The sequence below is a fragment of the Phodopus roborovskii genome, unplaced genomic scaffold (genome assembly GCF_943737965.1).
Source record: "Phodopus roborovskii unplaced genomic scaffold, PHOROB, whole genome shotgun sequence".
Classification (NCBI taxonomy): Eukaryota; Metazoa; Chordata; class Mammalia; order Rodentia; family Cricetidae; genus Phodopus; species Phodopus roborovskii.
In genome coordinates, this window is record NW_026125997.1 from 231494 (window position 1) to 247390 (window position 15897).

The following is a 15897-nucleotide window of genomic DNA, read 5'->3' on the forward strand; positions in this document are numbered from 1 at the left end:
AGTGGTAAAATAAAACGCCGGGCAACTCAGGATATATAGTCAAGTCAGACAGACTACTATTTAGAGATCCATAATACTGTAAGAAGAAAATGTCTCACTAGTCAGTTGGGAAGATAGTAAAAGCGTTTCCACAAGAGGAAAAGAACAGTATGTCTGTAACAAAGTAAAGGTAAGGACCAACACCATGTCACACCTGTGCACAGTCAAACTCTCACACCACACCCACCCACACACACCCATCTCAATATGCACACTATAGAAAGGAAGGAAAAGAGAGAAAGCAAGGGAGGGAAAGCTAGGAAGGAAAGAGACAGAGGGGAAGGGGCCTGGGACCTGGGAAGATAAACAGATTTATGACAACAGCAGTGAGAGCACGTGTGTGTTAGTGTCTAGGGGAGAGGAGGGTGAGGACAAAAGGTAAGATGTCACTTTAAATTACCCAAGAACTCCTCCCTCCTCTAGGACCCCAATTGGTAATATGTTAACTCTTACTGCAGTCTTTCTTGTCAGGAATCCTGTTAGCCGATGTCTCCTGTGAGAGTAAAAATTCGGACTGCCTTCTATCATGGGAGAAGACAGAAGGAAGAACACACTTTTAAATCCTTTATGGGAGTCGGCAGGGGAGACTTCCTGATCCCATAAGTTTACTCATTCACTACACAACTCCACACATGGTTCATTTGTGAGGTAGGTGCCCAGAACATGCTATATTCACATCTAAAAGAATATCTGTAGTCTACAAACCTGAAGCATGCTTTCCTGAAATTGAGAATTTTCATTCAAGTTATCTGTTATTACTCCTTTAAGTCGTTCTTTATTTATTTCAATTATTCTTAGTGTGGTTTTGGCCTAAGAAACAGAAATACACCGTTTAAAACAATTTAACAGAAAGCCACCTGATTATGTCTTTTTTGAAGAACATAAAATGTAAGCAAAGGTCAAAACATTCCACTATTTACAGCAGAAGCACTATCAACACTACTTTGATACACTCATTTGCCACATGACTTTGAACAAATTATTGAACCTTCCATGTACTATGCAGACAATTTTGTTAACTACTGAAATAGAAAAGAACAATTATTAGTTACAGAATTACTGGTTTATTTAGCGGCTTACTTAAAACACTGCTTGTACTGCCTATTTGCCAAACATGGCTTCACTTGCTACCAGGAAGGGAATAACCTGGAGAAATAGCTGAAAGAATGGTTGTCACCCTTAGCAACCTGCTACTGCCATGTACACTTCAGAAAAATGTGCTTGCTTGCCTGCCCACGTTGTGATTTTAAAAAAGAAACTCTAACCAGAATTGAAGGCTTTCTGGAGGTCTCATGAGGACAGTCCTCATGCTCACTAGTGCAGGAGTAGATATTAGAGAAAGACCCCACACTCCTTACTCTTTGTCTCCTGACCTAAACTTTATATGGCATGAAGCGAATCTTTTTATTATCGATACATGTTACACAACTTCAAGAGTGCTCAGATATATTCCTAGGTTAAATATATCCAGAGGAAAATGAATTTCAATCAAAGTAACACATCAAAACAAATGCATATTTAAGCTTGGCTACATTTCAAATACTAACAATATTTTATTACCTAATGTGATGGCTATGTTTGGTTATCAACGATAACTGGAATTAACTAAAACCCAAGGAAGCTGTGAGTACTGTGTCTAAATTAAATCATTTCAAGTGGCAAGACCCATATTTAATCTGGATCTTTTGAGGTGGGAAGATCCACCTATATTCGGGGCTATACCTTCTGGCAGCAGCCTATCTAAAGGACATTCGAAGGAGGAAGCTTGCTGGTCCTCACCCTCATTGGCATTACAGCCTACTTCTTTGGTATTACAGTGTATACTGAGTATCAGGTGAGACATCCAGCCTCATGGACTGAGAAAGTGCTGGATTCTTGGACTCTCTGTTGGTAGACTGACATTGCTGGACTGAGTGGAACACAGCCTGGAAACGCTTTAATAAATACCCGATATATATATATATATATATATATATATATATATATGACATCTCCTAAATTCTGTTCCTCTAAAAAACTCTGACAAATATACCCAATAATAATATGAAACATAAATGGTCTTCATAAGTGACAGACCAATTTATTTCAACTTAACTTACTTCAGCTAGCTGTGATTTGACAGACTGTGATTCATCTGCTAGAGACTGCATCATTTTTGAAAGGTCACTCATCTGAAAAGACAGTATCAGTCAGGAAGTATTTAATAAGTCCATTTTGCTCCAAGACAACATGCATTAGTTAGGTACATTGTTAATTTACTGTTAATAAAAGGGAGAGGCCAGATGAGGAGGCCTTGTCAGATTGCATTCCAACTGCTCACAAGGATTTTACAAATTATGTAATCACATGATGTCCTTACAAATGCAATACATCATAGAACTTTTCAGGTTTAAGGTGAACCCACTAATTCATATGTTAAATAATTTCACACACATCAAGATTTTGCTTAATCCAGAATTTAAAGTAAAATAAAAGATATATATATATATATACATATATGTTAATATTTTTCACTATGAATATTCAAATTATATCGTTTATGGTTACTTGCAACGTAAATATTGTAATTTTCCATTTAAATAACAAGCTAGCCAAGTGTGGGGGTGCACACTTGTAATCCCAGCTCTTAAGAAGCACAGGCAGGAAGGTCATGAGTTTGAGGCGAGCCTCACTTATACATACAGGACTATATTCTAAGAGTATGTCAATAAATATAAACAATAAGAAAACAGGAATATGCACAAGCCACTCATCATAACATCTAAAAAGTAAAAGTTTGATGGGAGGTGTTGGCACATGCCTTTAATCCCAGAAAACAGGAGGCCCAGGGAGGTGGATCTTTGTGAGTTCCAGGCCAGCCTGGTCTGCATAGTGTGTTTCACAACAGCCAGAGCTATTATACGGAGAAATCCTGTCTTGAAAAAGCAAAACATAACAACAAATAAACAAAAGAGGTGAAAAGATCAGATCAGATGTGAAAATTTTTGTTCTCATATTATTCTACATCATTGTTTTTCTTTTGATTTTTCTAGACAGGGTTTTTCTGTGCCAATTTGGAACCTTCCTGGAACTCATTAAGTAGAGTAGGCTGGCCTGAAACTCCCAGAGATCTGCCTGCCTCTGCTTCCAGAGTGCTAACATTAAAGGCATTTGTCAAGAATGTCCAGCCTGCATTCATTTTTTAAATACATGAGCTTCTTTTCATTTTTGAAGATAGTATATCCTCTCCCTGTTCAGGGCTTGGAACTAATGTTTCTTTCTCCCAAGTGCTGGTATTATAAGTTTGTGCCACTATGGTTGGCTCACATATAATATTTTAAAAAATATTTAATGTATATAAGATTCATAATTCTCTTGGAATATATGAGACTCACCAATTCCTCTTCTTCATAACGTTTAGCTCTCTCTTCTTCTAGTTTCTTCTCTATAAGTAATATTTCTTCTTCAAGTTTAGATTTATTTCTTTCTAGATTGTTATAAGTTGCCTAAAATAGAAAGCTAACTTTAAACAAGCCAAACATAAGAATTTTTAGTTAGGGTAAAAATCAGATGAGTATACTCAAATTAATAAACACTTAACACATTTTTTCATTTAACAAATATTAAAATAACAGCAGATTTAGCAGTTGCCAGCAACTTCTATAAAAAAAAGTGTAAGTATTTTAGGTGCCCACTAGTCAACCATGGAAAACAATGAATACCCCCTGAAGGATTTAAAACAGTTGTATTCCAAAAAAACTTTTATGTAAAAATAAAGAAAAATTAATGAGTTTATTTGGAGTCTAAACTCCCTGTGGATTCTAGAAGGGCATTCTACATCATAAACACAGACTTACTACTTAGGACAGAGGATGACAGAACTGCCATTCTGGACTGAACACATAATCAAAGGGACAAAGTTTTTTTTCTGTTTTATCATTGGTAGGAGCAGGCTATTTCTATTCACTATAAAGGCTCACAACTCAGTTTTAATAACCGTTCCACTTGCAAAGAGTATTGAGGCACTTCATCACATCATACTCTGTCTTTAAGACGAGCCGTTGTGTCCTCTGAATCAGGACAGTTAACTGTCCAACTCTCCTAAACTCTCCATTCTGTGAAATCATGGTTATCTACTGAAAACTGGCTGTGATGGAGTGTGTAGACAAGGGTTGATGAACAGAAAGGGATTAAATATTTTTCACCATGCCAGTCTTTACAATTTAAACCTCTGGTCTAATTTTAGTAAATGTGTACTACCATGGTAAGAAAAAATAATATGGTTACAACTTGCTTGTCTGCTACTATGCTTAAATTTGTGAGAGTTCTATGTTTCTTTCCAGGAGCATACTATGTCAAAAGTAGGAATTGTCTTTCCAATACTTTCACCGGAGTACAGAATGCAGAATTTCTCTCTTTCTATAAATCTATAGCTTCTGATAAACTGATTTTGTATCCCTCAAAACAAGTTAATGACAAGAGTTGAAACTGTTATGTTTTAAAATATTTTATGCTACCTACAAATATTCTGTTTCCACTACCTTTTTCTGTACATTGTAAGATCCAGATACACAATTTCATATTTCTCTGACATAATTATTTTTGAGGGGACAAAATATTTCTTATAAGAATCTTTTCCTTAGCTTTTATATCATACTTTTGTTTTTACCTTCAAACTCTGTACTTCTGTTGATGCCTTGTCAAAGTTGGCCTCCTTTCAGGATGACTCTAAGCCTTCATACTGAATGAAATAAGGGAACACGTGAGGAAAAAATATTAATTTTTTCTCAACTTGTATCTAAATAGACACCAAAGAAGAAAACAGAATTTATATCCACCATGTAAAGAACCCTTGGATTTTGTGAGCTTAGTTTTGCAGTCTAAACACTGTGCTGAGGAAAGCCAGGTCTACAAACAAGCCACAACCATCGGCCTAGGCAACATAAGGCAGAACGTTTCCGTTGTGACTAGCAAAGTTTCCCCACATCTGCTGGGGCTGAAAACACTAACAGCAAGTGTGACTAAAGAGTATCTAAAGAAGTGAGTCTTCTACTATCCCCTGAACGGATTAATGGCTTCTCCAGTCTGTCAGTAGAACAATATGTGGTAACTGGCTATCAGACATTTATATCATGTGATAAATAAGGCAAGTAAGGAAGATAAAATCTGTGAGTTTCAGAACACCCTGGTCTACAGAGTGAGTTTCAGGACAGCCAGTGATGCACAGAGAAACCCTGTCTCTTATATCTCAGCACCTCAGAATTTTCGTTATTTAGAGACAAAGCCTTTGAATACAGCTAGGTTAAAATGAGGGATTTAAGATGACCGCAACGTAATATGACTGATATCCTATGAGGAGAACACTAGGACAGAGAAAGACACAACATGCAGACAGTACTATCTAAAGTCAAGGGTCAGGTCACCGAGGAAGCAAAGCCTGGCTCTATCTCCATGGACTCGTTTCAAGAACTGTAAGGAAATTCACTTCTGCTGCTAAAGGTATTTTGTCACAGTAGCCCTAGCATGTCCAGATGAAAACAGTAAATAAAGTATCTACATGATAACAAGTAAAAGTACCTTTACATCCTTGATAAGCAAAAAAATCTCATGAAACATTACACTACATTAAATTGTAATTCAAATCTTCTACCTTCTAAGAAACCAAACAAAACAGAAATGTAAGCAACAGAGTAGAAGAGATTTACAATCCATATATCTGAAAAAACTCTTATATATGACATAAAATAGTAAAAGCAAAGGCCCTAACCTATATGGCATAAACTGAGAAAGATTATGAGTGCATTTAAAAGGATGGAAATGGGCAAGTGAGATGTCTCAGTAAGTAGTTAAGGAGCTTCCTACCAAGACTGATAACCTGAGTTCAATCCCAGGGACCCACATAGTAAAAAGAGGAAAGTGACTCCTCCATGTCCTATGATCCTATGATCACCACACAAATGCCTTCTTGGTACATGCCTACACACATAGACACAAATAGACACACACAGTAAAAATAAAGTCATCTTTTAAGGTGGATAAGACGTAAAAGGCAATTTTACAATATCTAAATGAGCAATAAGCAAATCAAGGTGCTCTGACTAAATAGTCAGGGAAGGTAAACACTACACATCACCAGGGTGGCTGCAAAGAGAATGGCTAAGTGATGAAGTTGAGCAGCAACAGAGCTCTGGTCTGAAACAAAGCTCTGATGGCAGGCAATAACCCATGGAGAACAATTAAGCAGCACACTGTGATGGGTGGTATTTTCAAACACATCTCACCTCCTCTTGAGCAAGGCACACTTTGTCAATTAGATCACATTTCTTTTTTATTTCCATTGCAAGTTCCACAACCAGTCTATTCTCTCTTACTGAGAAATCAAAGGAAAGATTATTAGTACTAAAGTGTGAAAACACTTTAAATTAGATACAATCACAAGATCTAAAATCAAAAAAGACTACTTACTCAAATAAAGTCGGCTCTGAATCTGAAACAAAAATTTAACAAAATTGCATTAAAACAAATATATCTTTAAGCAAATCTATCTGACTTCTGCTTCCAGCTTTAAGACGCCAAATTTCTTATGGCCTTATGGTAAATAAATTACCCGAAAGCCTTTTATTTCAAATGAAAACAATGCTATATAGTAAGGTCTCCCATTGTGTGGTATCATGTGTGTCTCTGAAACAGTCTCATTCTAAAGAAAACTGTATAATTGCACTTAACCCCATGTTTCCCATGCATATATTGGCTCTAAAACAAAGTATTTTAAGGAGCCACCATTATTAAATCTCCTACGGTTAATAATCAAGATAAAAATATATGAAATATCATTGGACCCTAGACCTTTACTGACTAAAAAACTCATTAGTCTTTTTCTTCTTCTTACTTCAGCTTTTGATGAGGAATGGATAAATACACCCTTGAGAACAGTGGTGATAGGGTAAAGTGATCAAGGTACGCAAACAAGAACACTCATGCCACCTAGAAAACAGAGACAAAAAACTGGAAGAAAAAAATGACAAAAAACAGTGGGATATGTGTAAGCAGAAGGTAAGGAAGAAAAAAACATGAAGATATTAGAAATGAAGTCAGTCAGAAGCACAAAGGCCAACATCTAAAAAGAAGTCTCAGAAAGAAAAGGCTATGTTATGACTCCCTCCTTAAAAACAGTTAGCATAGGAAAAAGCAATATATGATCCAGGAGAGCCATGAAAGTAGCGATTTTTACTCTTAGTTGGGAAGTAGATATACCTGCAAACTTTTTAATATTGTTAAAAACAAGCACAGACACCCCAAATTTAAAGAAGAAAAGGGAAGGAAAGAAAGTTGGGGCTTTAGTACTAGTGTGTAGTATCCCTACAATAAAATCTTTTAAAATATACTTACATAAAAATATTTCTGTTAATCCCTGTTCAGTTTTTAAAAACCACCTGTTAGCATAACGCAGAACACTGAGACCTAACTCATTTCCCTGAAATAACAAGTTTCTCCAATTAGTTGTTCAGTCTAAACACAAAATGAAGGTTACAGAGAAATGGCACAGAGCATTTGTTGGTCTTGTAGAGGACCAAGATTCAATGCCATCATCGACATTATAGCTCACAATCATCAGTAATTCCAGCTCCAGGACATCCAACAATGGCCCACTAATCACTTCTGTAGACCAGGAACACGTGACACACACACATACATACAAGCAAAACAGTCACACACATAAAAGGAAATAAACTTAAAAAACAAAAGCAAAAAACCTAGAATGACCATTCACTTACTATAAGTGGTAACTTACTGATCGCTATCCTCTCCAAAGAAATAAGAAAATGGTAAGCAGTGCAATGGCAACCAAACATATCAGTGATTCTAATGATGGCTCACTAGGATCAAAGCTTGTTGTCATATCTTCAGGCACTGCTGCCACAACCTTCGAGACAAAGAAAATAAACCTATAAGCATGCTTCTTCAACAGTACTGGTACAAAGACAGGCACAGGTGGCTGTGGCCAACTCTATTCATATTGAATGGGCTACCATAAAATACAAAGCAGAATGCCTCCAAACATGTTTTCTAGTAAATTACATTTGTTCTTATTGAGGGGCTAAGTGTGGTGAAACAGTAGTTTTCAAACAGAAGTTATGGGGAGATTCCACAGAGCATAACTCCAGGAGAGTTAAAGGATAAGGATATAGTATCAAGAAAAGAACATTGTGGAATATTTTATATGTGTTTCATTAGTTTATGTTGCATTTGTTTAACTCTGTAAAGCTGCATTACTTTGCCTGTCTAAAACACCTGATTGGCCTAATGAAGAGCTGAACAGACCAATAGCTAGGCAGGAAAAATAGGCAGGGCTGGCTGGCATGCAGAGAGAATAAATAGAAGGAGAGACCTAGAGAAGATCCAGGGACAAGAGGAGGAGGACACCAAGGGCACCAGTTACAGAGTAAGAAGGAAAGCAAGGCATATAGAATAAATAAAGGGAAAAGAGCTCAGAGGCAACACATAAAGAGAAATGGGATAATTTAATTTAGAAAAGCTGGCTAGAAAAAAGCTGAGCTAAGGTCAGCCATTCATAAGTAAGAATAAATCTCCATGTATTTATTAAGCAGATAGGTGAGGGACACCATCTCTACCAAAGATTTTTAAAATCCAGTAAAAAAGAAAAGTATCAATGATCTGGGTTGGGTTCTTTTCCCTGAGTTCAGGTTCATGATTTATCCCTATACACTGGGTTTGAAATAACATTTCTTGCAGAGGAAAAACACTGATCCGCAGCTTGTCCTCTGAGGAAGGGAGAGTGACAAGAAACAACTGACAGAGCTTCAGAGTTGGGATTTAAACCCTTCCTTCCTGTCTCTTGAGTTAAATTGATGCAGTTTGAGCCCCAAAAGGAAATGGCTCTTTCAAAAACAACCATAGAAATGATGGGCTTGACTCGTTCCAGGCATCAACATACACCATCTAGAAACACCACAGCTGTATTCTCCTTGGGGTCTGACAAAATGAACAACAAATGCTTAGATAATTACTATCTATAAAACCTGTTTTATGCTAGTACATGACAAGGACCTTTTACAAGCTGCTATCTACAGCTTATTAACTTCTAACAAAAAAAAAAAATACATGCAATAGTATTATCCTCTTTTTTTATTCCCTGTATCTTTATTTTCCTTTTTACATCTGTGACTCCAGAAAGGATCCAAACTGTAGGTGCACAGCCTCTGCTCTGGGTTTCATGGAGACTTCCTTTAACCTTGTGTTTTAGATCCTTACGGTACAGGACTGACCTTACAAGGGCTCAGAAAAGGGTTAAAAATATTTTATCCTGGTCCTGTCTCTCTCTTTCTCACCTGAGCCACATACACAAAAGTGTGATATCATGTTGCAAGGCAATGATAACAACGATTTGCCTCTAAGATCACCAGAACAGATATTCAGGCATGGCAAATATTTCCATTATCTCCCTCCAAAGACTATGAATGTATAACCAAGCCCTCCACATACCCTCTAAAATATTCTTCCACACCTCACAGAGTAATGCCTGCAGTAAATTGCATATATTACCTCTTCCTGAATCCATCTTCCCTCAGTGGGTTATTCTAGTCTTTATCACCAGGCCCCAATACTAACTGATCATAAACAAGTAGATTGACTCCTCTGATAGCAGATAAAAAAGGCTAAGACTAAAACTGTTACTAGAAACAAAGATGTGATGGAAAAGGCTAGCTCAGTCTTTAAGATGTAGGATTTTATGCAAGAGAACCACAAAATGAAGTAAATCTGTTGAAGTAAGGATAAAACAAACCGTTCATCAACAGTAGTTAGTTATTTTTAGATCTCACTTTCAGTGAGTCAGCATGAAAAGAGAACGAGGTAAAGTCACTACAAATACGTTAGACTATCATACTAGCAAAATACTATGCAATAATAGCAAAAAATACATTCACTCTCAAAGGTACATGGAAGATTCTTCAGAAAAAATCCAGGCACTAAGCTAAATCACACCTCAATATTTTCTTTGTTTGTTTTTTGTTTTGTTTCTTTAAATAATCCAATCACAGGGCCAAGCCCAGAGAAATGGCTCAGCAGCTGAAAACATTTGCTGCTCTTGCAGAGGAGCAGACTTCAGTTCCCAGAATCCATGTCAAGAAATCCCTAAGTGCCTGCCCATGACTCCAGCTCTGTGAGATCTGTTGCCCTCTTACTGCTTCCTTGGGCAGCTGAAGCTACAAGCACATACACACACATACAAATACTTTAAAATAGTAAAAATTCAATTGACAAATTCCCATGTCGAGAAGCATATTCTCTGATTACAACGGGTTAAAATTAGTTATCAAAAAAAAAAAAAAAAAAAAAAAAAAAAAAACCCAGGAAGGACTGGAGAGAGAGCTCAGCAGTTAAGATCATTTGTCATTCTTGTAGATAAATGACCCATGCTTGGTTCCCAGGATCCACTTGGTTGCTCACCACTATCTATGACTCCATTTCCAGGGAAATATGTCACCCTTTAAGGCATCTTTAAGCACAGCAAACATGTGACGCATGGACATACATGCAAGAGCAAAACATCCATGAACATAAAAGGTTTTTTTTTAAATAATAAAATGCAACACAAAACTTACACAAAACAACTACTTCAGTGTGTAACAGGAAAATTTATAGTCATAAAAGACCTTGTAAAAAAATATGTGGGGGCAAGGGCTGGAGAGATCTCATAATGGTTAAAAACATTAGCTAGTTGTCAAGAGGTTCTGAGTTCAGTTCCTAGCATCAACATGGTAGCTCACAACCATCTGCAATGAGGTACCCTCTTCTGGCCTGCAGGGATATAAGGAGAAAGAACACACTATATATAATAAATATATCTAAATAAAAATTTTAATATTATTGGGCTTGGAAGATAGCTCAGCAGGTAAAAAACTTTGCCACCAATCCTTAGGGCCTGTGTTTGACCCCCATCATCAATGTGGTAGAAGGATAAAACCGACTCTTGGGGCTTTGCATTTACATACACACCCACACACACACAAACACACACAGACACACCATATGTACACAGAAAGGAATGTAATGTTCAGTTAAAAAAAACAATGTCATAATCCACAGTAAAAGAAATGAAGGAAAAGAAGATCTCAACAGATAGTAATAAAATATGTAAGAAAATCAACCTTCTAATCATCAGGAGACTGCAAACTTGGACTACTTTTCTCAATCTGACAAACAGCACCAATAGAAGACTCACAGCTAACACTATCCTGAAGGGGAGAGAACTCTTCCCTTACAAAATGCAACACATATCCACACAGCCCACTGAACCACAGAAAATCCAGCCAAGTCTGCAAAATCCCTCCATGTTCCTCACCAACAACCTTATCAAAAATAAGTGTTGGTAACTGCTAGGTGCCTGTGTATTTTATGTGAAAAGCCACAGGCTGCTGTGGTAATGTCTTCCTTTTTTACCTCAATTTTTCTAAGGCAGAGTCTCTCACTCAATCTAGAGCTCACACATTCTCTGATAAACTGATTACCAGTGAACCTGGGATTCCTCTATTCACAGCTCCACCCAGCATTTACATTGCCTTAAGGGCTCCAACTCCAGATCATAGCAAGCACTTTCCTTTCCGAACTGAGCCATCTCCCTAGGCCCTAATTGTGGATTCTGAGGAAGATGTGTGTGATCTGAAATCATCTCTCATCTGCAATATGCTTCTCTTCCCATAAGCCCCATCTCAGTAACTTAACTGACACAGCCAGGAACTTGGGATTATTCTAGATTCTCCACACATCCCACCCATCTCTACAGCTAATCAAGAAAGTAACACTCATTTTAGCTCTTATTTCTTCTTGCCTCATTTAGGACAAACATCTCTATTCTTACCCCTATCAATTCTCCTTCCTGTGTTTTTTTCCCTGACATTTGATTCTCATATATCAGGAATATCTATACATTTTTTTTCTATGGGTCTCACCACTGATGAGCCTGTGCTGGATCTCACACCCCACAGCAATCCTTGAGACCCAGTGGTCTACAGTAAGCATCATTTCACATCAGGCCCTTGGCTCACTTATGCTGTGAGCTCCTGTGCATGCTGTTTTCACACCTCATCTACTAAAACTTATTTGCTCAGTCTAAAGACTTTCCCATCAACCCAAGGAAAAATAATCACTCCCTTCCCTTGTTTTGCATTTGTACTTCTATAGGCAATAGACTTCAATTGTGGATTAATTTTGTGTATTTTCTCCCCAAACAGCCAACATGATGAAAATGACCAAATTCCTTATTTCATTTAGAACCTCCATAGAGCATTTTTATTCATGGGCAAATGAACCATGAGCATGGAACTACTTACTTTAAATTCACAGAACATGAAGATAATTAGAACTGGCAGCAGCTCAAAAATCCTCCATGGGCACTCCACGGTGGCAGTACGAGTCACCGCCATCCCTGTGCCAACGATGGGGGGCCTTGCAGCTGGACAGATGGACAGCAGCAGAGCAGAGCACAGTCAGTGGGGGCACTGGGAACGGGAAGGGTTCTGGGGCCGGCTGGCACCACTGCCCTCTCCACCTCCTTATCTCAGTTGACGCGTCAACACCGGCACTCTGACCTCCAGCACCAGAGTCCTGCAGAGCTGGAGCAAGAGGAGCTGAAGCACCCAGTGTGGGGCTGCAGACCCACACTCCGAGGCCTGGGGCACAGCCCCGGAGTGAAAGCTCAGCCCCTTATCCCTAGCTACTATCGCACTCTGTCCTACAAAGTCAAAAAAAAAAAAAAAAAAAAAAAAAAAAAACACTTTCCTATAGAACACTAAAGGCTGAAGCACCAAGTTTGGGGCTACAGCCCTACATTCTGAGGGCTGGGGCACAGCCCCAGAGTGAAAGCTCAGCCCCCAACTTTCGGCTACTATCACACTCTGTCCTATCCTCTCCAGTCCAAAAGCCACACTGTAGTAGCTAGGGGGAAACTCTCCTATGCAGAGACGTCATCCTCCGTCATAATCAGTGTCAGAAAACGGCCTCTGACGTAAGAGACGATGACGCATTCACACTTCGAACTCACTGTGATCAGCCCAGTCATACCACTTGACTCCTAAGAAATATCCCTTCTTGACTCGGAATTAATAGCAGTGGTGTGTGTGTGTGTGTGTGTGTGTGTGTGTGTGTGTGTGTGTGTGTATGTGTGTGCGCTAATTCCTGAAGTCATTCTGCTCAGCACTGCCCTATTTAGCATCCTATTTGTAGCCCTCATGAAATAAGCTGATGCTTTTGTGTATCTCAAATGTAGGACCTGAGAGTCACTGCTCTGAAATGTCTTTTTATTTTTCAGGGTCAGGTCTCATTTCATTGCTCCATGTGCTTCCATATAATGACTGCTTTGAATTTCCTCCAAGAAAACTATGTAGGAACTTGGCAAAGTATGTTGGAAAAGAAAACAAAAACAAACAAACAAACAATACAGGCCATCTAAAGTTTTTAAGCAACAGAAATTTGGTTTGTTTTTCCCTAAATTGAAAGTTAGAGCTGATGTGTCAGTTCATTTTCCCAGTTGTTACCTTCAGGGTGATTGAACAGAAGAATCAACTGATTAGTATTAATTGCCCTCAAGGAAGTTCTCGGAGCTACCTGTGTTTCCTGTACGCACTGAACCACACCAAGTTGCAAAACTAGGTACCAACTGTACCTGCCCAAATTCAGTTTATCACTTTGGGCCATGTGGTTTTAGGGCAGAGCTGACTGGTGTGGGGTTTTGGCCCCAACTAAGCTTTCTTACATGCAGAATAAGCCTGAAACTCCAGTGCATGTGTGCTGTAGGCCAGCAGTGACACTGTTCAATTACACTAAGCAGAAAATGTCAACATGGCATATTGGCAAGGTAGTGAAGAACAGATTGAGATCCTTTATAATTTGGATCTGGTTGCATTCTTGATGACTCGTTTTCATAGTTTTCTCAGTAGATTTTTTTTTTTTTTTGTTTCTTGGAACAGGTTTTTCAGGGGCTGCCTGGGAACCTGTTCTTATACACCAGGCAGGTCTTGGAATCATAGAGATCTGCATACCTCAGTCTCAAAGGCTGGGATTAAAAGCCTTCGACACTCCTGACTGGTTCTTAATAGATTTTCAATAGCTGTTATAATCCTTTAGTTTGGAGATGGAGACATGATGATATATACCACAAAAAGTTACTCTTTATTAGTAGTTTTTGGTATTACACCAAGGGAGTATTCATTTACGTTAAAATACAAGCTCTGTTGACCTCCATATTTTCTGCTTTGAATTCCCATCTCCAATCTGTTACTCCATCCCAAGATTTGCACTACTAACTTCTTTATTGTTTTCACTTCTCAGTGTTCACTTGAACATCTTATTTAAATCAGTTTCCACAAACATCAAGAGATACACATCGAAACACATATGACTTTTCAAATACAGCTCCAATAATTCTTCAAAACTCTTCATAATTCTGTTATTTCCTTGGTGAGTTCTTCAGGATTATTTTTTAGAGGGGGGGAGTGATATTTGCAAATTGCTTCACACTTCTCAAATGTGACCTCAATGTTCACATAAACACAAGAATATCCTCTTCTTCTTAGATGGTCTCCTGAGTCCTAGGAACACTCCATCTTTGCAATTCTTTCATTGATATACAAATCTTGTGAGCACAGCAAATGTTTAGACAGATATTGTCTTGAAGAATTAAGTGAACTCTTTCTACACTATTAATTATTTATTTGTCAGTGTCTGTGTGGGCAGGTGAACCCTTGCCTTTGTAAACATAAGATCAGAGGCCAAATTAGGATTTGAATTGTTCTTTCCTAATTTTGATTTGTGTAAATCTAGAAGACTTAACTTAGGTCTTTACCTTTGACAGCAAGCATCTTTACCCACAAGGCTACCTCAAGGCCTAAAGAATCATCAGCTCATAAGAATTTGATTTATTATTTTTTTATTTGAAGAGTCAAATGAACAATTTTAAGTGAAATGAAGGAACAATAGAATTATTTTTCCTATTTTACTTGTTTGTTTTGCTGTGTGTGTGTGTGTGTGTGTGTGTGTGTGTGTGTGTGTTTATCTGCGTGCACGCTACAGAAAGGATCAAGAACCATGTGTGTTTTAACATGAGCTACACACACAGCTATGTTTTATTACTGTACTATCTAGGGATGATATTCTTTTCTTTTTGCACTCTCTGGGATGGTAAATTCCCTACATAGACACTTAGCTATACTCAATATCTGGATTACTTACCAAACATAATATAAATAGTAAGGGCCTGTAATGGAGGGTGGATGTCAATATAACCATATTCTAACTAGTTTGGAGAAAAGCCTCAATGTCAGGATCAAAATATTTGAAGTTTTTTTATTAATGTTAGTTGCATGTCATGCATGAGTAGAGTGAAGTTATACTCTTTTCATGATTGACTACAGAGGAGGGTCATTTTGTCGGTGAGATGAAGAAATTCAGATTGCCACATGAGAGAGATTTGCTTTCCATGTGTTGTGAAAGAAAACAAATTTAAAACAACCAGAAATGAACCAAGTGGCATCTAGGGTTTTTTCCCCTTAACCACTCATGTGTCTGGTGTTCACATACATGGCTGCCCTTTAATGTGTGGTTTTTCCAAGTGAGTTGAGGGACAACACACACACACACACACACACACACACACACACACACACACACACACACACCACTGCTATTAATTCCGAGTCAAGAAGGGATATTTCTTAGGAGTCAAGTGGTATAACTGGGCTGATCACAGTGAGTTCGAAGTGTGAATGTGTCATCGTCTCTTACGTCAGAGGCCGTTTTCTGACACTGATTATGAGAAGTTGGATGAGAATAACATTCAGCAGATGACCCCAGGACAGAAAA

General features: G+C 38.1%; 1 protein-coding gene and 1 non-coding gene across 2 annotated transcripts in view; both read right to left on the bottom strand.

Moving 5' to 3' along the window:
• The window catches only part of LOC127218250 (melanoma inhibitory activity protein 2-like), a 63468-nt gene extending 55532 nt beyond the window's left edge, over positions 1-7936 (bottom strand). The window contains 7 exon segments of the mRNA XM_051179272.1: positions 745-849; positions 2139-2210; positions 3414-3524; positions 4676-4759; positions 6300-6384; positions 6480-6505; positions 7811-7936. Coding sequence (XP_051035229.1) covers positions 745-849; positions 2139-2210; positions 3414-3524; positions 4676-4759; positions 6300-6384; positions 6480-6505; positions 7811-7918 — 591 coding nt within the window. The 5' untranslated portion in view covers positions 7919-7936.
• Positions 7937-9196: 1260 nt separating this feature from the next.
• On the bottom strand, positions 9197-9318 carry LOC127218253 (small nucleolar RNA SNORA26). Its single transcript, XR_007834174.1, has one exon. It is a non-coding gene; the product is annotated as a small nucleolar RNA SNORA26 (small nucleolar RNA).
• Positions 9319-15897: the final 6579 nt, after the last annotated feature.